Source organism: Pongo abelii, chromosome 13, assembly GCF_028885655.2.
Source record: "Pongo abelii isolate AG06213 chromosome 13, NHGRI_mPonAbe1-v2.0_pri, whole genome shotgun sequence".
NCBI classification, from domain to species: Eukaryota; Metazoa; Chordata; class Mammalia; order Primates; family Hominidae; genus Pongo; species Pongo abelii.
This window is the reverse complement of record NC_071998.2, coordinates 120,121,184-120,141,836: the sequence shown is the minus strand read 5'-3', so window position 1 is coordinate 120,141,836 and position 20,653 is coordinate 120,121,184. Positions and strand designations below refer to the sequence as shown.

General features: G+C 54.4%; 2 protein-coding genes across 16 annotated transcripts in view; one reads left to right on the top strand and one right to left on the bottom strand.

Moving 5' to 3' along the window:
- LOC100452866 (kynurenine--oxoglutarate transaminase 1) overlaps window positions 1–9,081 on the top strand; it is a 57,902-nt gene extending 48,821 nt beyond the window's left edge. For 14 of the 15 annotated variants that reach the window (XM_054521161.2, XM_054521158.2, XM_054521164.2 and 11 more), the window contains 12 exons: window positions 1,200–1,304; window positions 1,882–1,927; window positions 2,177–2,302; window positions 3,846–4,005; window positions 4,408–4,497; window positions 4,604–4,653; window positions 4,884–5,014; window positions 5,985–6,057; window positions 6,165–6,263; window positions 6,955–7,057; window positions 7,241–7,388; window positions 8,318–9,081. In XM_054521161.2, the coding sequence (XP_054377136.2) occupies window positions 1,200–1,304; window positions 1,882–1,927; window positions 2,177–2,302; window positions 3,846–4,005; window positions 4,408–4,497; window positions 4,604–4,653; window positions 4,884–5,014; window positions 5,985–6,057; window positions 6,165–6,263; window positions 6,955–7,057; window positions 7,241–7,388; window positions 8,318–8,386 (1,200 nt within the window). In that variant the 3' untranslated portion in view covers window positions 8,387–9,081. The remainder of the gene's footprint in view (window positions 1–1,199; window positions 1,305–1,881; window positions 1,928–2,176; window positions 2,303–3,845; window positions 4,006–4,407; window positions 4,498–4,603; window positions 4,654–4,883; window positions 5,015–5,984; window positions 6,058–6,164; window positions 6,264–6,954; window positions 7,058–7,240; window positions 7,389–8,317) is intronic. The other variant, XM_054521159.2, reaches the window with a different exon arrangement.
- Window positions 8,470–12,824, bottom strand: ENDOG (endonuclease G). The gene is made up of 3 exons (XM_002820270.5): window positions 12,085–12,824; window positions 10,455–10,564; window positions 8,470–8,823 (listed from the first exon to the last, which is right to left on the bottom strand). Exons 1-3 carry the CDS (start codon window positions 12,586–12,588, stop codon window positions 8,541–8,543), a joined length of 897 nt encoding a protein of 298 aa, XP_002820316.2. The 5' UTR covers window positions 12,589–12,824; the 3' UTR covers window positions 8,470–8,540.
- Between the last annotated feature and the right edge of the window lie 7,829 nt (window positions 12,825–20,653).

Below are 20,653 nucleotides of genomic sequence, written 5' to 3'. Positions count from 1 at the left end.
GACCAGCCCTGGCAACATAGTGAGACACTGTCTGTACAAAAAGAAAAAAAAAAAATTAGTCGGGCGTGGTGGCTCACACTTGTAGTCCCAACTAATATAATCTGTTAATTAGAAGAGAAAGAGGCCGGGCGTGGTGGCTCATGCCTGTAATCCCAGCACTTTGGGAAGCCAAGATGGGCGGATCACCTGAGGTCAAGAGTTTGAGACCAGCCTGACCAACATAGAGAAACTCCGTCTCTACTAAAAATAAAAAATTAGCCAGGCATGGTGGCGCATGCCTGTAATCCCAGCTACTCGGGAGGCTAAGGCAGGAGAATCGCCTGAACCCAGGAGTCGGAGGTTTCTGTGAGCCAAGATCGGGCCATTGCACTCCAGCCTGGGCAACAAGAGCTAAACTCTGTCTCAAAAAACAAACAAAAAAAGAGGCCGGGTGCGGTGGCTCACGCCTATAATCCTAGCCCTTTGGAAGGCCGAGGCGGGCGGATCACTTGCGGTCAGGAGTTCAACTAGGCTGGCCAGCACGGGGCCAACATCAACCCCATCTCTACTAAAAACACACAAAAAAAATAGTTGGGCATGGTGGCACGCTCCTGTAATCCCAGCTACTTGAAAGGCTGAGGCAGGAGAGTTGCTTGAATCCAGGAGGTGGAGGTTGCAGTGAGCCGAGATCGGGCCATTGCACTCCAGCCTGGGCGATGCATCGAGACTGTCTCAAAAAAAAAAGAAAGAATACATGAACGAATCTGTAAGAAACCTGGATTAAATTATCTCATTTTCAGCTCTGAATCACACTGCAGCTCAAGGCCTCAGGGTCCCCATGTATAAAGCCTTCTAGGAGCTAGGCGTGGTGCTGCGCATCTGTGGTTCCAGCTACTCGGGAGGCTAAGGTGGGAGGATCCCTTGAGCCCAGGAGCTCAAGGCTGCAGTGAGCCAGAATCGCGCCACTGCACTCCAGCCTCGGCGAGACCCTGTCTCAAAAAAAAATTTTTTTTTAACAAACTACTCAGAGGTCTGAGTGTTGTATTTGTCCCAATTCAGAGGGGGGCTCCGAGCCATCCAAAATTCAGCACAGTACCCGCGATGACCCGCCCATTTGGACGCTTATTCTGCCCAACCTACACCAACCAGCCCGCGTGCTCCTGCAGCAGTCGGGCTCCCAGGCCACGCCCCCGGGCAACATTGGCTCTCCGATTGGACAGCATAATGGAGGTGTGGCCGGAAGAGGCGAGTGTCATTGGCAGAGGCGGGACCGACGGTGTGTGCGGAACATGGCGGAGCGCGGGAGGAAGCGGCCGTGCGGCCCGGTAAGTGCGGGCGGCGGGACCCCGCGCAGGGCAGCATGGTGGAGGCGTGAGAACCAGTGGCGTGCGGGCCTTCGCCGGGGCCGGGCCGCGCCTCCTGCTGCCTGCTTCCCGCTGATCCCAGGCCGGGAGCCCCCAAAGGTGCCGCGTGAGCCTCAGCAGGATGGGAACAGCGCCCGTGTCCTCTCAGGAACCCCCTGCGGCTCCCTGGCCCCCGCTGGATTACGGAGGCGGGACTGTGCTCGCAATCCTGAATCCGGAGCCCTTTCGTGGCTTATGTCTTCTGACTTCCAGGCGACTGTGGGCAGTTCTGTCCCCTGAGCTTCAGTTTTCTCTTCTGTTCTGTGGGAACTCATTCGACAGTTTCTTGAGTGCTTTCTGTGTGCCAGGCTGGGTCCCAGGCGCTGGGGATACAGCGGGTCCCTGCCCTCCTGCCGCTTTCTGGGGCAGCAGTTCGCAGAGGTTCCTTGGTTTCCTTGCCGCCCCGTGTGGAGGGGCTGACTGTGGTGCAGCAAACGGACCCCCTCCAGGTGTGACCATCAGCCTCACACTCATAATTCTCCTACCACTCCTTCTCCAGGGTGAACACGGCCAAAGGATTGAGTGGCGAAAATGGAAGCAACAGAGTAAGTAAGGGTGGGTAAGAGTATCTTCCCATAGGCCACCCCACCAGTGCTCAGTCAAACCCTGGAGAAAGACACCAACTTTGTTCCCTCTGGGTCCTGCAGCACCCAAAGTGGGGAGGCAGGGGCCGGGAGCCCTGGGGAGGCTCCCTTGCTGCCCTCTGGCTGCTCACCCAGCAGCTCTCCAGAGTCCAGGCTGACCCAATGAATGGGAACTATCTCCTCGGCCAATTAGGATGTTCTTTTATCCAGAGAAAGAGGAGAAAAAGAAATGGAAGGATCTCAAGCTGATGAAAAAACTGGAGCAGCAGCGGGCACAGGAGGAACAGGCAAAGCGCCAGGAAGAGGAGGAGGCAGCGGCAGAGAAGGAGGACCGCGGTGAGCTGGGGTCTTGGAGAGAGCCACAGGTTGTGTCCTGCAGGCAGAGCAGAGATGTCTTATCTGAAAGGGCCTTTACAGACCAGTAGGTCCAAACATCTTGTCCTGATGGAGAAACTGAGGCCCAGAGAAGGGAGGGAGCCAGCAAACTGAGTTCTGACCTCCTCCTTAGGTAAATTTCAAGCGTATGGAAGGTAAGCCTTATCTCTCTTTTTTTTTTTGAGTTGGAGTCTTGCTCTGTTGCCCAGGCTGGAGTGCAATGGCGCCATCTCTGCTCACTGCAACCTCCACTGCCCAAGTTCAAGCAATTCTCCTCCCTCGGCCCCCCAGTAGTTGGGATTACAGGCGTGTGCCACCACACCTGGCTAATTTTCATATTTTTAGTAGAGACGTGGTTGCACCATGTTGGCCAGGCTGGTCTCGAACTCCTGACCTCAGGTGATCTGCCCACTTCAGCCTCCCAAAGTGCTGGGATTACAGGTGTGAGCCACCGTTCCCGGCCCAAGCCTCATATCTCTTAACTTAGACCTCTAGAACTTCATGATCTTCCTGATTTTTTGACTTTTTTATTGAGCATTTTCTGTGTGCTTTAATTTCATTTTTCATTTATTTTGATTTCATAATAAAAACGACAGAAAACTACAAAGAAAGGAACAATCCCAGCAAACATTGTAGCAAAAGTTTGTCCAAACAATTATATCTACTTATCTTTGCGTAGCAAAGTACAGATACAGTGTTACAACAGTGAAACCATGTTATCTGTGTGCTTCTTGGGCTTTTTTGTTTGTTTGTTTTTGAAACACGGTCTTGCTCTGTTGCCCAGGCTGGAGTGCAGCCGCTCAATCTCGGCTCACTGCAATCTCCACCTCCCAGTTCAATAGATTCTCCTGCCCCAGCCTCCAGAGTAGCTGGGATTATTGGCATGCGCCACCATGCCTGGCTAATTTTTGTATTTTTAGTAGAGAAGGGGTTTTGCCATGTTGGCCAGGGCCAGGCTGGTCTTGAACTCCTGACCTCAGGTGATGCACCCGCCTTGGCCTCCCATAGTGCTGGGATTACTGGCATGAGCCACCTTTTGTGTGACCTTGGGACATGTATTTGACTTCCCCGGGCTGAAGGCTCCTGGTCTATAAATGGGGATAATGGCAGTATCCTCACTAGGGATCAGGTTAATGGCTATCGGGTTAATGTGCACACACTAAAGGCTTATTAGATATCAGCCTTCATTTTATCCCCATTTGATAGCTGGAGAACTGAGGCAGTAAGTGAGAGAGCAAGGATGTGAACTTAGGCCATTGCTGCTAACCGCTCCGCAGCCTCGCCCAGTGGTCTGCCCTGCTCAGAGGAGCTGTGGAGATTGCTGCGTCCATTTTCCTCCTGGGAGACTGAGGCTCAGGGGGGGAATTGGATCTATTTTGCTCATCTCAAAATTCCTCCCACTTGGGAAATTCTCAAACCATGGGCGCTGAGGACAGAGGAAGGGAGAGGAAGGTGGGGGGCCCTTACCTCTCAGGCTGGCTGGGAACACCCCTCCCCTGCTCAGGGCGGCCCTACACACTGAGTGTAGCCCTGCCGGGCTCCATCCTGGACAATGCTCAGTCGCCGGAGCTTCGCACCTACTTGGCCGGTCAGATTGCCAGAGCCTGTGCCATCTTCTGTGTGGATGAGATCGTGGTGTTTGATGAGGAGGGCCAGGATGCCAAGTAAGGGGCCATCCCACAGGGTGCCAGGGCTCAGGGAAAGGGAGGGGCTGCCGGGATGGGCCGAGGCTTCACCCTGCCCCCGTCCACATACCTGGATCTTCCCTCATGCCCTGCCTGAAATACTCCCTCTGTAATCCTTAGTGGGTAGAGTTGCCAGGTGGGGGTGATGACTGCAGAGGTGGGACTGGGAGCCAGAAGGCCTGAACCCGTATCTCAGCTGTCATCCAGGCTGGAGTGCATGCAGTGGCATGGTCATGGCTCACTGCAGCCTCTACTTCCTGCAGTCAGATGATCCTCCCACCTTAGCCTCCTGAGTAGCTGGGATTATAGGCATGCACTTGTAGACAGGAGCTCCTGAAGGGGCCACAGCTGGATCCTGAGCTCCCATCCCTCTCTCTCCAGGACTGTGGAGGGGGAATTCACAGGAGTTGGGAAGAAGGGGCAGGCGTGCGTACAGCTGGCCCGGATCCTGCAGTACCTGGAGTGTCCACAGTAAGGGGGTCACTCCCCTAAGCACGAGGGAGGGTTGTGTCAAAGTGGAGGCCGGGTAGGAGGCGGCTTCCCCTGGGAACATCCTGAGGTCAGCATTCTTTCCTAGGTACCTGAGGAAGGCATTCTTCCCCAAGCACCAGGATCTACAGTTTGCAGGTAACGCTGTGTGGGCCCGCCTGCCATTTCCCCTGGATCATGCCACAGACACTGAGACCACCCAGTCCTACCCTGCACTGTCCAGGTGGGAAAGCAGGCCTGGGAGAGCAAGACCTGTGCCTGATGCCAAGACGCAGGTCTGTGGCAGAGCCGGGACTCTGCTCCAGGGTCCCCACTGCACCCTGTGTGCCCTAGCACTTCCCAGACTCCTCCCGGCCCTGCGTCCACAGGGCTCCTGAACCCCTTGGACAGCCCCCACCACATGCGTCAGGACGAGGAATCTGAGTTCCGAGAGGGCATCGTGGTGGATCGGCCCACCCGGCCAGGCCACGGCTCCTTTGTCAACTGTGGCATGAAAAAGGTAGGAACAGAAAGGTGGGCTAGGACACACCTCCAGGACACACCCTGGCAATGGAGGGCAAGCAGATGGATGTTGCGGGGAGCCTTGGACCTGCCCGAAATCCCTCACTGATGTAAATTTGGGCCAGAGAATTGTGCAAAATGGGGCTCAATAGATAAAGCCAGGAATGAATTTACTGTTGCTTAAAAAGCAAATCAACAGAAGACAGTCCTCATGCTCCAAACAAAACCCTGCAGAAACAAGTTGAAAGTCACTCTGGAGCTGCTCCCGTGTGGCACAGAGCCAAGCTGGGAGGAGGGCATTAATTTGCCGCCTCTTTATCCTCAAGTCTCCTCAAATCAGAGGCAGAAACCTTTACATGTATGGAGTCCCCTCCCATCAGAAAGCACAACCCAGGCGCAGTGGCTCACGCCTGTAATCCCAGCACTTCGGGAGGCTGAGGCAGGCGGATCATTTGAGGTCAGGAGTTTGAGACCAACCTGGCCAATATGGTGAAACCCTGTCTCTACTAAAAGTACAAAAATGATCCAGGCGTGGCGGCATGCATCTATAATCCCAGCTACTCGGGAGGCTGAGGCAGGAGATTCACTTGAACCCAGGAGACAGAGGTTGCAGTGAGCTGAGATCGCGCCACTGCACTCCAGCCTGGGTGACAGAGCCAGACTCCATCTCAAAAAAAAAAAAAAAAAAAAAAGTTGCAGAGCTACCAAAATGTAGAAAACTGAGTTTCATCTACTTCTGTTCTGTGCCATGAGCGCCCCAAAGGTGCATGTTTGGCCAGTGACCTGTGTTTTGCACAAATGATCTCTTGTGAGCAGGTTCAGCTGGTGCCAGGGGTGGAGGGTGGCAGGTTGACCTGGACCCCTTGATCCCTTGCCAGCCCCGGGGCTCCCCTGGTGGCATCTGGAAGAGCCATGGCCCCTGCTGATCTTGAGAGGAATGGCACCCATTTCTTCTGGTTTCTCCCCAGGAGGTGAAGATTGACAAGAACCTGGAGCCTGGGCTTCGGGTGACCGTGCGACTGAACCAGCAGCAGCTCCCAGGTATCTGGAAGGTTCCCCAACCCCTGGGTTGGCCTGATGAGCTCCAGGGTTCAGCCACCTGCTTCCATTCCCTCACCCCATCTTTACAGACTCTGTTACCCCTCCAGACTGCAAGACCTACCGTGGCAAAGTGGTATCATCGCAGGACCCTCGCACCAAAGCTGGTCTCTACTGGGGCTACACCGTCCGACTGGCTTCCTGCCTCAGTAAGGACAGAGTTTACTTCTCTGAATATCCATCCATCCCTCTGGGAGGTGGCTGGGAGCCTTGCCTGACCCAAATATCAGACCAAGGTTTTTGTCCTGTCAACTTGCTGTGTGTCCTTTCCCTTCTCTGGGCCTTGTTCTCCCTGGATGCACTGCCTGGAATGCCATTAAGGACTACTGAGCAAAAGTATCATTATTGATCAATAATGTTCCTGTAGGGTTGGGAATGGAGGCAAAAGGGCCAGAGAAGTCAGAGGCCCACTTCATGCTCTTGGTGCCTCTTCCTATCCAGTCTCTGCCCTGTTCCCCAGCCAAGCACAGGCTTGGTGTCTGCCCTGCTCAGTCCTTGACTTCCCAGAAACAGCTCTACCCACCCCTGCTTGGTACACACACACCCCTGCCTCAGTGCACACACACGCAGAGCTCTACCCACCCACCCCTACCTTAGTACACACAGCACACACACACACACACACACACACACACACACACACACACACACACACACACACACACCTCTCCCCAACACACACACACACACACACACACACACACACACACACACACACACACACACACACACACACACACACCTCTCCCCACCCACCCCTGCCTCGGTACACACATACATAATACCCGGAGCTGTGGCTTGTGGGGAGCAGGACCTGCACTGAGCTGGCCCCACCCCCAGGTGCTGTGTTTGCTGAGGCCCCCTTCCAGGATGGGTATGACCTGACCATCGGGACATCAGAGCGCGGCTCAGATGTGGCCTCTGCCCAGCTTCCCAACTTCAGGTGTGCACCTCCTGGGGCTGGGGCCGGGGCCAGGGCAGGAGGAATGTGGCCAGGAACCTGCCTGGTGGGTGAAGCTGCACAGATGGGCCCCTGCTGTCTGGGGTGGGGAGGGACTGAGGTCTGGGTGCTGTGCTGGGTGGGGCATTGATGACCACTCAGGTGACCCCCTCTTACATGTGCCAGGCATGCTCTTGTGGTGTTCGGGGGCCTCCAGGGTCTGGAAGCTGGAGTGGATGCTGACCCCAACCTGGAGGTGGCTGAACCCAGTGTCCTCTTTGACCTGTACGTCAATACCTGTCCTGGCCAGGGTAGCCGTACCATCCGCACAGAGGTGAGCCTGCCTGCCTCCCCGACCGCCAGCTGCTGGGGCCTTGGGATCTGTCCAAGGGGCGGGTGCTACTCTTGCCCTGTCACCCACCCTCGCCCATGGCTGCCTGGTCTGGAGGTGATCCTCTCATCCCCTCTTGGCCTCTTGCCACAGCAGTCTCGCCACAGCGATGGGACATGAGTGTAGCTGGGAGTCAACCATGGGTGCTAGTGCCCGTCCTGTGCTCCCAGACTGGGTGACCCAGGGGGCCCTGTCCACCCCTGCTCCGGGCCTCTGGTTCCTTAGCTGTGTGCTCAGTGATCTCCCAGGGCCCTGCTTCTGCCACTTCCTCGTGTGTGACCACGGTGGGCACAGCAGCTCTCCCCTTGGGGCCTCACTTGCATCTGTCCCACGGGGGAAGCCACGTGCAGCTGGAGCCTTCATCTTGGGCCTCATGGAAGCTGCGCGCCCACTTTTGGAGTCAGGCATAGGACGCTGTGCTACGGGAACTCTGCTGGGAAGGCTGGTACTCCCATCAGTCTCGTAGGGCCGACAGCCCTGTCTACCCATCCCTAAGGCCTTGCCCAAGCCAAGCACTCTGAACCTGACAGCCATACCCCCCAGCAAGAACCCTGGCTCCCACCCTTCCAACCCCTGCGTGAGGGGTGAGAACTTCTTGCCCCTCTCCTTGCCCTCCCCTGGCCCTGGGAGGTGGGCATTTTTACCTTCGCCCCCATTTTACAGAAGAGGACCCTGAGGAGCAGGCTGTGTGGTCCTCCAGGTGGCAAGTGTGCAGTGTGAACCTGGGCCTGTCATTAACCTCACCAGGCCCTGCTAAGGACAGGGGACCCCAGTGAGCTGGGTCTTGGGCAGCCAGGCACTGAAGACAGGCTGGGAGCGGGGGCACCCGCTAGCCTCCCAGGCCCCAGCCCACTGCCACACTTCTCTTCCAGGAAGCCATCCTCATCTCCCTGGCCGCCCTGCAGCCTGGCCTCACCCGGGCGGGTGCCCGGCACACCTGAAAGTTCTAAGGGGCCCAGGACATCAGTGAAGCAGCAGTGAAACCAGGGGCTCTGCAGGTCACTTGGGACGGATGCCACCAGACTTGTCTCCAAAAATCACCACCTTTAATACTCCCCGGCCTGCACACACCCACAGTCTCGCTGGGCTCCACCCTCACTTACTGCCCGCCGTGATGGCCTTGAGGCTGCCTGCCCGCGCCAGAATGTTTGGCACAAAGAGCAGCCCCGAAGCCCGCTCAATGCTCTCGATGGGCACCAGGAAGCGCTCCAGTGGGATGGCCTCGTCCACAGGTGCATTGGGCATCACGTAGGCGCGGAGCTCAATTTGCCCACCTGCTGCCTCCAGGATCAGCACCTTGAAGAAGTGTGTGGGCACTGCCACATGGTTCTTGCCGATGACCTGGTACTTTACGTAGGATTTCCCATCAGCCTCTGTCCTGTGGGCAGACCAAGGCACACGTGGGCAGGGGGCCTGGATGAACCCAAGGCCACCTCTTCCAGGGAGCTTTCCCTGATCTGTCCTCTAACTTCTGTCAACCTGCAGGACCACTCCCTCACTGTGAGACTTCTGTAGCCTGCCTGGCTCCTCCTTGAGGCTGGAACTCTCTCCAGGGTGGTTAACTCTTTCCCTCTGTTTTCCTTATGCCCAACACTGGGTCAGGCAGAGTGGGCGACAATAAACGCTACTAGAAGAATTGAGCCTTCTGAATATTCACATTTGTCTGAGGGGAGACTTAATGACTGTCCATCTCTCCCCACAGAGGTGAGCAGCAAGTGGGCAAGGACCATGACAGGTGACATCCCAGCATCAGCACAGGTGCCGGGACACTGGATGGGGGCTTCCCCCTCAGCAAAGTCTCCTCCCTTGCACCGGGCCCTAGGAGGCACCTGCTAATGAAATTTGATCAGTGCCCCAACCACCGCCTTGGCCAGCCTGTGCTGAGCCCTTACCATGGGCCAGGCCCTGGGGAAGCATGTGACATCAACCAAGAGGTCACAGGTTTTGCAGGGGGGGACACAAGTCATTTGCCCACAGCACCAAGGAACTAGGTGATGAGGCCTGGACTCCATCCTGAGTCTGTGGATTCCAGAGTGAGCTGCTCAGCCTCGACCTGTTGCCTCTCAGTCCCAGCCCTCTGCAGGCCAGAAAAACCACGGAGCACACAGGTGCTCAGTTGCTTCCATCTGAGAGGCAGGGCTGCACAGGAGCAAGAGTGGAGGCCCCGGGTCAGGCAGATCTAGGGTCAAACTCCCGAGAAGGGTGGAGGGAAGTGCTCCAAGCAGAGCAGAGAATGAAGGCGGGAGAGCCTGGTGCACCGGGGACCCGCAGGGGGAAGGCGGGAGAGCCTGGTGCACCGCGGACCTGCAGGGGGAAGGCGGGAGAGCCTGGTGCACTGCGGACCCGCAGGGGGAAGGCGGGAGAGCTCGGTGCACCGCGCACCTGCAGGGGGAAGGCGGGAGAGCCTGGTGCACTGCGGACCTGCAGGGGGAAGGCGGGAGTGCTCGGCGCACCGCGGACCTGCACGGGGGAGGCGGGAGAGCCTGGTGCACCGCGGACCTGCAGGGGGAAGGCAGGAGAGCTCGGCGCACGGCGGACCCGCAGGGGGAAGGCGGGAGAGCTCGGTGCACCGCGGACCCGCAGGGGGAAGGCGGGAGAGCCTGGTGCACCGCGGACCTGCAGGGGGAAGGCGGGAGAGCTCGGCGCACCGCGGACCTGCAGGGGGAAGGCGGGAGAGCTTGGTGCACCGCAGACCTGCGGGGGGTTCCATATTGGCAGAACAAAATTGGGTGGGCATGCCAAGAGGTGACAGCAGGGAGAAGCGGGGGCAGATTCAGGGCCTGCTGCTGCCCATGGGCAGAGGAGAGACGGTCAGGGGTACCTGACAGGTCTTTGGCTGTGGAAGTGGAATGAGGGGACCCAAGGCAGGGAAGCTGACAGGCTTGCCAAGAAACCAGATGAGTAGGGAACTGGTATTGACCCAGAGCCTGGGGCAAGCCTGACCCTGTGAGTGACAGTAGGGGCCTCGGGTGATTGGGATGTTCTGCCGCCCCCTGGTTTCCACCTTACCTGGGCAGGAAGAGTGGCCCTGTGCAGACATAGACGTTTTGGTAGCTGCGGGTCAAGCTGCGGCTGTATTTCTCCAGGTTGTTCCAGGCATTCTGGTTGAGGTGGGGCACCTGGTAGGAGAGGTAGGGCTTAGCAGGACTGTGGCTGGGACCCTTCCTTCTCTATCAGAGGGCCGCCCCAGGCCCTGAGGGGATGGACACGCTCAGAGATATCCAGTGAGAGACAAGCATGAGGAAACTGAGGCTCAAGGAATGAAAGTCACTCCCTGAAACCCAGGGCTGACAGAGTGCTAGCCACCACCCTCTGTCCCTCCCACAGCCCAGGTGTCAAAGTCTTTTCTCAGCTCCCAAGAGCCGAATGAAAAAGCATGTCTTTCAGAGAGAAGGACTGAGGCCTGTCCCCAGCCCCACCCAGGGGCTCATGGGAAGACCAGCCCTTCCAACCACCAACCCGTTCCTTTTCCCAGTCTGAGCCACAGGAAGAGCCTAGCGGGGAATGTCATGAATCGGCCTCCACCCTGAGCTCTCCAGGCCTCGGACAATGGACAGTGCATAGGGGGCTGTGTTCCCAGAAGGAAGCTGGGTCAGAGGTTGGTGCCCCATGGGCTCCACCCAGAGCCCCATGGCAGTCTCCATCCTTTGGTGCCAGGACCTGCTGGGAACAGGCTGAGAGGGTGGTTGGCCCAGTGCACAGTGCCTGGCACTAACAACCTGATCGTGGGCCAGGTGTCTGCCTCGAAACTGCCCGAAGGCAGGCAGGGTAGGACAATGTCTGGAGGCTCAGAGTTTTATAGACCAGGGGTCCCCTGGGCCACAGACCGGTACCGGAACCGGGCCACACAGCAGGAGGTGAGCAGCAGGCAAGCAAGGGAAGCTTCATCTGTGTTTACAGCCACCCCCGATTGATCGCACGGCAGCCTGAGCTCCGCCTCCTGTCAGATCAGTGGCGGCTGGAGATTCTCATAGGAGCTGGAACCCTATGGTGAACTGCGCATGTGGGGTGAAAACCTAATGCCTGATCTGTCATTGTCGCCCATCTCCTCCAGATAGGACTGTCTAGTTGCAGGAAAACAAGCTCAGGGCTCCCACGGATCCTACGTTACTGTGAGTTGTATATTTCACTATATATTACAATGTAATAATAATAAAGTGTACAATAAATGTAACGCACTTGAATTATCCTGAAACCCGCCCTCACCCACCAAGCCGTGGAAAAACTGTCTTCCACGAAACCGCACCCTGGTGCCCAAAAGGTTGGGCGCTGCGGTTCTACAACAGACAGCCTTCTTCTGCTGTGTGACACTGTGCCCGTCGCTTTGCCTCTGTGAGCCTCAGCGCCTCATCACTACCGCAGGAGGAAGGTGAATAACGGTATTATCCCCATTTTTTAGACGAGGAAAGCGACGCTCAGGGAGGTGCCCGGGGTTCGCAGTTGAAGCTCAAGCCCTGGTCGGCCTGCAGAGCCTGTGCCTGGAGCCCGGTGCTCCTGCCTCCCGCCACGGGATGTCACTGCGATGCCTGACCGGGGGCGCGTTGGGCAGCTGCCCCGTTGTGCAGAGGAACAAACCGAGGCCCCGCGAGGCCAGGCGCCGGCCCCGCATTCCGAGACCGGCCCGGGACGCGGGCGCTACCTGGGGCGCGACGTTGCTCAGGTAGAACGTGTCGTCCATGGCCTTCTGGCTCCAGCGGTGGTTGGCGGCGGCGGCCAGGTGGCCGCGGTCGAAGCCACTGCCCCGGTAGTCGGAGTTGGTGGCACGGTGGTACGCGTGCACCGAGTCGTCCTCGCGGAAGTCGCACTCGCGCCGGTCGCCGTCGCCGCGGAGACGCTCGAGTCGCAGCTGCTCCACCACCCAGAGCGCGCCGCGGGTGCGCGGGTCGTAGCACAGCACGTACGACTCGCGGCTCTTGAGCTGCGCCAGCCCCGGCAGCCCGTACTTGGCCAGCTCGCCCGGGCCGCGGGGTCCTCCGGGCACAGGGGGCAACTCGGCTGCCGCTGCCACGGGCAGCACGGGCAGCCGGCCCAGCAGTCCCGGCGCCGTCCGCGTGTCCTCCCGCCGCCGCCGCCGCCAGCCCTCGGCGGCCGCACCCAGCCCCGCGCCCAACGCCAGGGTCAGGCCGGCCCGCAACGCCCGCATGGCCGGGGAGCGACCTACGGCGGGCAACCCGCGGGGCTCTTAAAGGAGCCGCGTCGCGGGAATCTAATGAGGGCACGGGGCTGCTGGGGTCGCGGACGATAGCGTGACCTCCCTTCCACTCACAAACGCCCCCAAGGGCTTGGGCCTCGGAACCCAGAAGGGAGCAACAAAGCCCAACCTGGTGTCCTCCGCACCCTTTCTTTGCGCATTTAAGATGCCGGCATGAGGGGCGTGGCATCGTCGCCTCAGCTCGCGATTGGCCACCATCAGGCCTGGCTCCGCACCCGCCTCGCAGGCCCCCTGCTGGTCGTGGGGTGGGGGACACTCTCTCCTCTGCGCCTGCGCAGGGAGCTCCTGCTTAATATGCTCCGCGGAAGGGTCAAGCACTGTCGAGAGCTTTTACTGTCACTGCTTAGTCTCACCCTCTACACCGCTCGGAGAGTGAGCTCCTAGTTCGCAGAGCAGGCGCAGGGCCCCAGGTATATCTGGCCCCAGGCTATCGTCCATGACACCATAAAATAAGCCCCGCAATTCTACCAGATTGGCAAAGGTTTCTTTTTTTTTCTTTTTTTTTTTTTTTTCAGACGGAGTTTCGCTCTGGTCGCCCAGGCTCTAGTGCAATTGCGCGATCTCGGCTCACTGCAACCTCCGCCTCCCGGGTTCAAGTGATTCTCCTGCCTCAGCCTCCCAAGTAGCTGGGATTACAGGCATGCGCCACCACGCCCGGCTAATTTTGTATTTTTAGTAGAGACGGGGTTTCTCCTTGTTGGTCAGGCTGGTCTCAAACTCCCGACCTCAGGTGATCATCCGGCCTCGGCCTCCCAAAGTGTTGGCATTACAGGCGTGAGCCACCGCGCCTGGCCCACATTGGCAAAGATTTTAATTAACACCAGCTTGAGGACAAGGATGCAGACGGCTGATGCTGGCCGCTGGCTGGAACAGAAACCTGGGACGAATATTCCAAAAAGCAGCTTGGTAGTACAGTACAAGCGAAGCCTTAAAAAGGTTCATACCGTTCAACCCACGCAGAGGGCTGAGCTGGGGAAATCTTGGGAATGCAAGGATCTCGAACGCAAATATTCACCAGAGTATTACACTGCCGGCAGGAATAAGCAAAATATTCAGAAATATGGACTGGTTAAGGACTTTTTTTTTTTTTGAGACGGAGTCTCAAATGGCACGATCTCCGCGTAATGCAACTTCTGCCTCCCAGGTTCAAGTGATTCTCCTGCCTCAGCCTCTCAAGTAGCTGGGATTACAGGCACGCACCACCAGGCCCAGCTAATTTTTTTTTTTTTTTGAGACGGAGTCTCGCTCTGTCGCCCAGGCTCACTGCAACCTCCGCCTCCTGGGTTCAAGCGATTCTCGTGCCCCGGCCTCCCGAGTAGCTGGGACTACAGGCGCGTGCCACCACGCCCAGCTAATTTTTGTACTTTTAGTAAAGAATGGGTTTCACCATGTTGGCCAGGCTGGTCTCAAACTAACTCCTGACCTTGTGATCCACCCACCTTGGCCTCCCAAAGTGCTGGGATTATAGACATGGGCCACCCAACCCAGCCACTCTTAGCATTTTTTTTTCCTTTAAGGAAAATAAGGTCTTGTGCTGTCACCCACACGGAGTGCAGTGGCAAGATCACAGTTCACTGCAGCCTTGACCTCCTGGGCTCAAGCCATCCTCCTGCCTCAGCCTCCCAAGTAGCTAGGACCACAGACACATATCATGATGCCTGGCTAACTTTTAAATTTTTCGTAGAGAAGGGGCCTCACTATGTTGTCCAGGCTGGTCTTGAACTCCTGGCCTCCAGTGATCCTCCTGCCTTGGCCTCCCAAAGTTACAAGCATGAGCCACTAAGCCCTCCTGAGGTCAGAAGTTTGAGACCATCCTGGCCAACATGGCGAAACCCCGTCTTTACTAAAAATACAAAAATTAGCTGGGCATAGTGGAGCATGCCTGTAATCCCACCTACTGGAGGACTGAGGCAGGAGGATTGCTTGAACCTGGAGGGCGGAGGTTGCAGTGAGCCAAGATCATGCCACTGCACTCCAGCCTGGGCAACAAAGTGAGACTGCTTCAAAAAAAATATGGGGTGGGGTCTTGCTTTGTTGCCCAGGCTGTTCTTGACCTCCTGGGATCAAGTGATCTGTGGGCCTCAGCCTCCTGAGTAAATGGGACTACAGGCTATGGTGTATCACCACACCCAGCTACTTTCAGCAATTTTGAAATATACATTAACTATAGTGAACATGCTGTAGTTTTTTTGTGTTTTGTTGTTTGTTTTTTTTTTTTTGGAGACAGAGTTTTGCTCTTGTTGCCCAGGCTGGGGTGCAATGGCGTGATCTCAGCTCACCACAACCTCTGCCTCCCAGGTTCAAGTGATTCTCCTGCCTCAGCCTCCCAAGTAGCTGGGATTACAGGCATGTGCCACCATCCCCAGCTAATTTTTTGTATTTTTAGTAGAGACAGGGTTTCTCCGTGCTGGTCAGGCTGGTCTCGAACTCCCGACCTCAGATGATCCGCCCACCTCAGCCTCCCAAAGTGCTGGGATTACAGGTGTGAGCCATCGCACCCGGCCATACCATGCTGTAGTTCTAAAAAAAAAATTCCTGGGCCGGGTGTGGTGGCTTAGGCCTGTAATCATAGCCCTTTTGGAGGCCAAGGTGGGAGGATTGCTTGAATGAAGGAGTTCAAGACCAGCCTGGGCAACATAGTAAGACCCCCGTCTCAAATTAAAAAAAAAAGTCCTCCTGTCTAGCTGAGACTGTACCCTTTGACCAACATTTCCCCATTCCCCATGGCCCCAACTCCCACCAGTTCCCAAACTCTGGTACCATCATTCTACTCTCCACTTCTATGAGTTGTTTTACATTCCGAATATAAGTGGAATCATATTGTGTTTGTCTTTCTGTGCCCGGCTTATTTCACCTACCGTAATGTCCTCTAGGTTCTTCCATGTTGTCACAAATGACAGAATCTCCTTTTTTTTTTTGAGGGTGAGTCTCACACTGTTGCCTGGGCTGGAGTGCAATGGCACAATCTTGGCTCACTGCAACCTCCCCCTCCCAGGTTGACGCGATTCTCCTGCCTCAGCCTCCTTAGTAGCTGGGATTACAGGTGCACACCACCATACTCGGCTAATTTTTTTGTATTTTTAGTAGAGATGGGGTTTCACTATGTTGGCCAGACTGGTCTTGAACTCCTGACCTCGTGATCCACCTGCCTCAGCCTCCCAAAGTGCTGGGATTACAGGCGTTAGCCACCGTGCCCGGCCTTGTCTTTTATAAGCCATTCTGACAGGTGTGAGGTGGTATCTCATTTTGGTTTTAATTTGCATTTCCCAGATGATCCATGCATTGTTCAGCATTTTTTCAGATAGTTGCCAGACATTTTTATGTCTTTTTTTTTTTTTTTTTTTTTTTGAGACAGAGTCTGGCTCTGTCACCTGGCTGGAGTGCAGTGGCTCGATCTCGGCTCACTGCAACATCCACCTCCTGGGTTCAAGCACACACCACCACGCCCATCTAATTTTTGTATTTTTAGTAGAGACCAGGATGGTCTTGATCTCTTCACCTCACGATTCGCCTGCCTCAGTCTCCCAAAGTGCTGCATGTCTTCTTTTGAGAAATATCTATTCAGGTCCTTTGCCTGTTGTTTAAATCACATTGTTTTCTTGCTATTGAGATTTTTGTTTCTTTTTGTTTTTGTGTTTTAGACAGAGTCCTGCTCTGTCACCCAGGCTGGAGTGCAGTGGCACGATCTCGGCTCACTGCAACCTCCGCCTCCGGGTTCAAGTGATTCTTGTGCCTCAGCCTCCTGGGTAGCTAGGATTACAGGCACCCACCACTACTCCTGGCTAATATTTTTGTAGTTTTAGTAGAGACTGGGTTTCACCATATTGGCCAGGCTGGTCTTGAACTCCTGACTTCAGGTGATTCACCCGCCTCAGCCTCCCAAAGTGCTGGAATTACAGGCATGAGCCACCATGCCCAGCCGCTATTGAGATGTTTTAAGTCCTTATATATCTTGGATATTAACCCCTTATCAGATGTATGGTTTGCAAATATAATCATGCATCACGTAAAGATATGTAATCCAAGCTATCCTGGGATGCTGAGGCATGAGAATTCCTTGTACCCTGGAGGCTGAGGTTGCAGTGAGCTGAGATCGTGCCACTACAATCCAGCCTGGGCGACAGAGCGAGACTATCTCAAAAAACAAAACGAAACAAAAGTATGCCAGGCTTGGTGGCTCACACCTGTAATCCCAGCACTCTGGGAGGCCGAGGCAGGTGGATCACGATGTCAGGAGTTCAAGACCAGCCTGGCCAACACGATGAAACACTGTGTATACTAAAAATACAAAAATTAGCCGGGTGTGGTGGCACGCACCTGTAATCCCAGCTACTGGGGAGGCTGAGGCAGGAGAATTGCTTGAACCCGGGAGGCAGAGGTTGCAGTGAGCCGAGGTAGTGTCACTGCACTCCAGCCTGGGTGACAGAGAGAAACTCTTGTCTCAAAAAAAAAAAAGTAATAATAATAATAAACAAAGAATGGTACACCTGTCTGTATAAAGCACTTACCATGAATGGAGCTTCTGGGACAGGAAGTTGCTCTGCGTGGGTCACTGAGGAGTGAATGTGAAGGCCCAGAACTAAGTCTACTGTACACTACTGCAGACTTTATCAACACTGTATATTCAGGCTACACTAAATTTATTTGAAATACTTCTTTCTTCAATAAACCTTAGCTTACTGTAACTTTTACTTTTTTTTTTTTTAGGCATAGTCTGTTGCCCAGGCTGGAGTGCAGTGGTGCGATCTTGGCTCACTGCAAGCTCCCCCTCCTGGGTTCACGCCATTCTCCTGCCTCAGCCTCCCGAGTAGCTGGGACTACAGGCGCCCGCCACCACGCCCGGCTTATTTTTTGTATTTTTAGTAAAGACGGGGTTTCACTGTGTTAGTCAGGATGGTCTCCATCTCCTGACCTCGTGATCTACCCGCCTCGGCCTCCCAAAGTGCTGGGATTACAGGCGTGAGCCACTGCGCCCAGCCACTGTAACTTTTACTTTACAAATTTTTATTTATTTATTTATTTATTTTGAGACAGAGTCTCACTCTGTTGCCCAGGCCGGAGTGCGGTGGCACAATCTCGGCTCACTGCAACCTCCACCTCCCAGGTTCAAGCGATTCTCCTGCCTCAGTCTCCCAAGTCAGTAGCTGGGATTACAGGTGCCTGCCACCACGCCCAGCTAATTTTTGTATTTTTATTTTTTTTATTTTTATTTTTTTTGAGACAGAGTCTCACTCTGTCACCAAGCTGAAGTACAGTGGTGCCATCTCTGGTCACTGAAATCTCCGCCTCCTGGGTTCAAGCGATTCTCCTGCCTCAGCCTCCCGAATAGCCAGGATTACAGGTGCGCATCATCACACCCAGCTAACTTTTGTATTTTTAGTAGAGATGGGGTTTCACCATGTTGGCCAGGATTGTCTCCATCTCCTGACCTCGTGATCCACCCACCTAGGCCTCCCAAAGTGCTGGGATTACAGGCGTGCCACCATGCCTGGCCTACAAATGTTCTAATTTTTTTAAACTTTTGGACTCTTTTGTAGTAACAGTTAGCTTAAAACACAAATACAGCTGGGCGCGGTGACTCACGCCTGTAATCCCAGCACTTTGGGAGGCTGAGGTGGGCGGATCACCTGAGTGAGGTCAGAAGTTCAAGACCAGCCTGGTCAACATGGTGAAACCCCATCTCTGCTAAAATTCCAAAAGGAATTATCCGGGTGTGGTGGCAGGCACCTGTAATCCCAGCTACTCAGGAGGCTGAGGCAGGCGAATTGCTTGACCCCGGGAGGTGGACATTGCAGTGAGCCAAGATCGCGCCATTGTACGCCATCCTGGCAACAAGAGTAAAACTCTGTCTCAAAAATAAATAAATAAATAAATAAATAAATATTTAATTAAAAAAATACAAAAGTTAGGCTGGGCGTGGTGGCTCATGCCTGTAATCCCAATACTTTGGGAGGCTGAGGCGGGTGGATCACCTAAGGTCGGGAGTTCAAGACCAGCCTGGCTAACATGGTAAAACTCTGTTTCTACTAAAACAAACAAACAAACAAAAAATTAGCTGGGCATGGTGGCATGTGCCTCTAATCCCAGCTACTCTGGAGGCTGAGGCAGGAGAATTGCTTGAACCCGGGAGCCAGAGGTTACAGTGAGCTGAGATTGTGACATTGCACTCCAGCTAGGGCAACAAGAGTGAAACTCCGTCTCAAAAATAAATAAATAAATAAATAAATAAAAGTTAGCCAGGCATGGTGGCGTAGGTTTGTAGTCCCAGCTACTTGGGAGGCTGAGGCAGGGGAATCACTTGAACCCGGGAGGCGGAGGTTGCAGTGAGCCAAGATGGCGCCACTGCATCAAGCCTGGGCAACAGAGCGAGACGCTGTCTCAAAAACACCACCAAAAAAAAACAACAAAAAAAACCCCCACAAACACAGCTTGGCACAGTGGCTCACGCCTGTAATCCCAACACTGGGAGGCCAAGGCAGGAAGACTGTTTGAGCCCAGGAGTTTTGAGACCAGCCTGGGCAATGCAAAGATGCCCTGTCTCTACAAAATATAAAAACCTAGCTGGGCGTGGTGATGTGTGCCTGTGGTCCCAGCTACTCAAGAGGCTGAGGAGGGAGAATCACCAGAGCCTGGGAATTCAAGGCTGCAGTGAGCCATGATCATGCCACTGCACTCTAGCCTCAGTGACGGAGTAAGACCCTGTCTCAAAAAAAAAAAAAAAAAAAAAAGAACAGATAATCAATTCACACCCAAATGCCTGGGTTCATTTTGGGCTCCTCTGTTCTGTTCCTTTGGTCAGTGTGTCTATTTTACACCACTATCATGCTGTTATGGTTACTAAACCTTTTTTTTTTTTGAGACGGAGTTTCACTTTTGTTGCCCAGGCTGGAGTGCAATGGCACAATTTTGGCTCACCGAAATCTCCGCCTCCCAGGTTCAAGTGATTCTCCTGCCTCAGCCTCCTGAGTAAGTGGGATTACAGGCATGTGCCACCACGTCCTGCTAATTTTTGTATTTTTATTAGAGACAGGGCTTCACCATGTTGGCCAGGCTGGTCTCGATCTCTTGACCCTGTGAAACGCCCACCTCGGCCTCCCAAAGTGCTGGGATTACAGGCATGAGCCACTGCGCCCGGCCCCAAATATTTTTTTTTGAGGGGGTACTTACTGTTAATGAGATTTTCTCTATTTCTTGTTTTTTTTTTTTTCTGAATTCAGTTTTTTATTTCTGCCTTTTTCTTGATTTCTTTTTCAGGTAGTTTGTTAGTGTACAGAAATGTTACTGATTTTTGTTTGTTGATTTTGTTTCTTGCCACTTTAGTTCTAACAGCTTTTTGGTGGAGTCTTTAGGGTTTTTTCTAATATAAGATCATGTTGTTGGCAAAGAGAGACAATTTCACTTCTTCTTTTCCTATTTGGATGCTTTTTCTTTCTCTTGCTTAACCGGTCTGGCTAGTACTTCCAGTACTATGTTGAATGAAAGTAGAGAGTGGGCATCCTCATCTTGTTCCTGATCTTGGCTCACACCTGTAATCCTAACACTTTGGGAGGCCGAGGCAGATGGATCACAAGGTCAGGAGTTGAGACCGGCCTGGTCGATGTGGTGAAACCCCGTCTCTACTAAAAATACAAATTAGCCGGGCGTGGTGGCGGGCACCTGTAATCCCAGCTACTTGGGAGGCTGAGGAAGGAGAATCGCTTGAACCCAGGAGGCGGAGGTTGCAGTGAGTGGAGATCGTGCCACTGCATTCCAGCCTGGGTGACAGAGCAAGACCCCGTCTCAAAAAAAATAAAATAAGATAAAAAATAAGGAAAAGATGTTGAATTCTGTCAAATGCTTTTTCCACATATAATGGGACGGTCTCAGTTTTTTTAAATCTGAAAAATAACAGGCTATGTAATCATGTACGCAGAACCTCCTTACCCCGTACTCACTCCCTCCTCCCCCAGCTGCAGACTGCTGAGGCTGAACTGGAAGGATCCAACAGTCTCTTCCC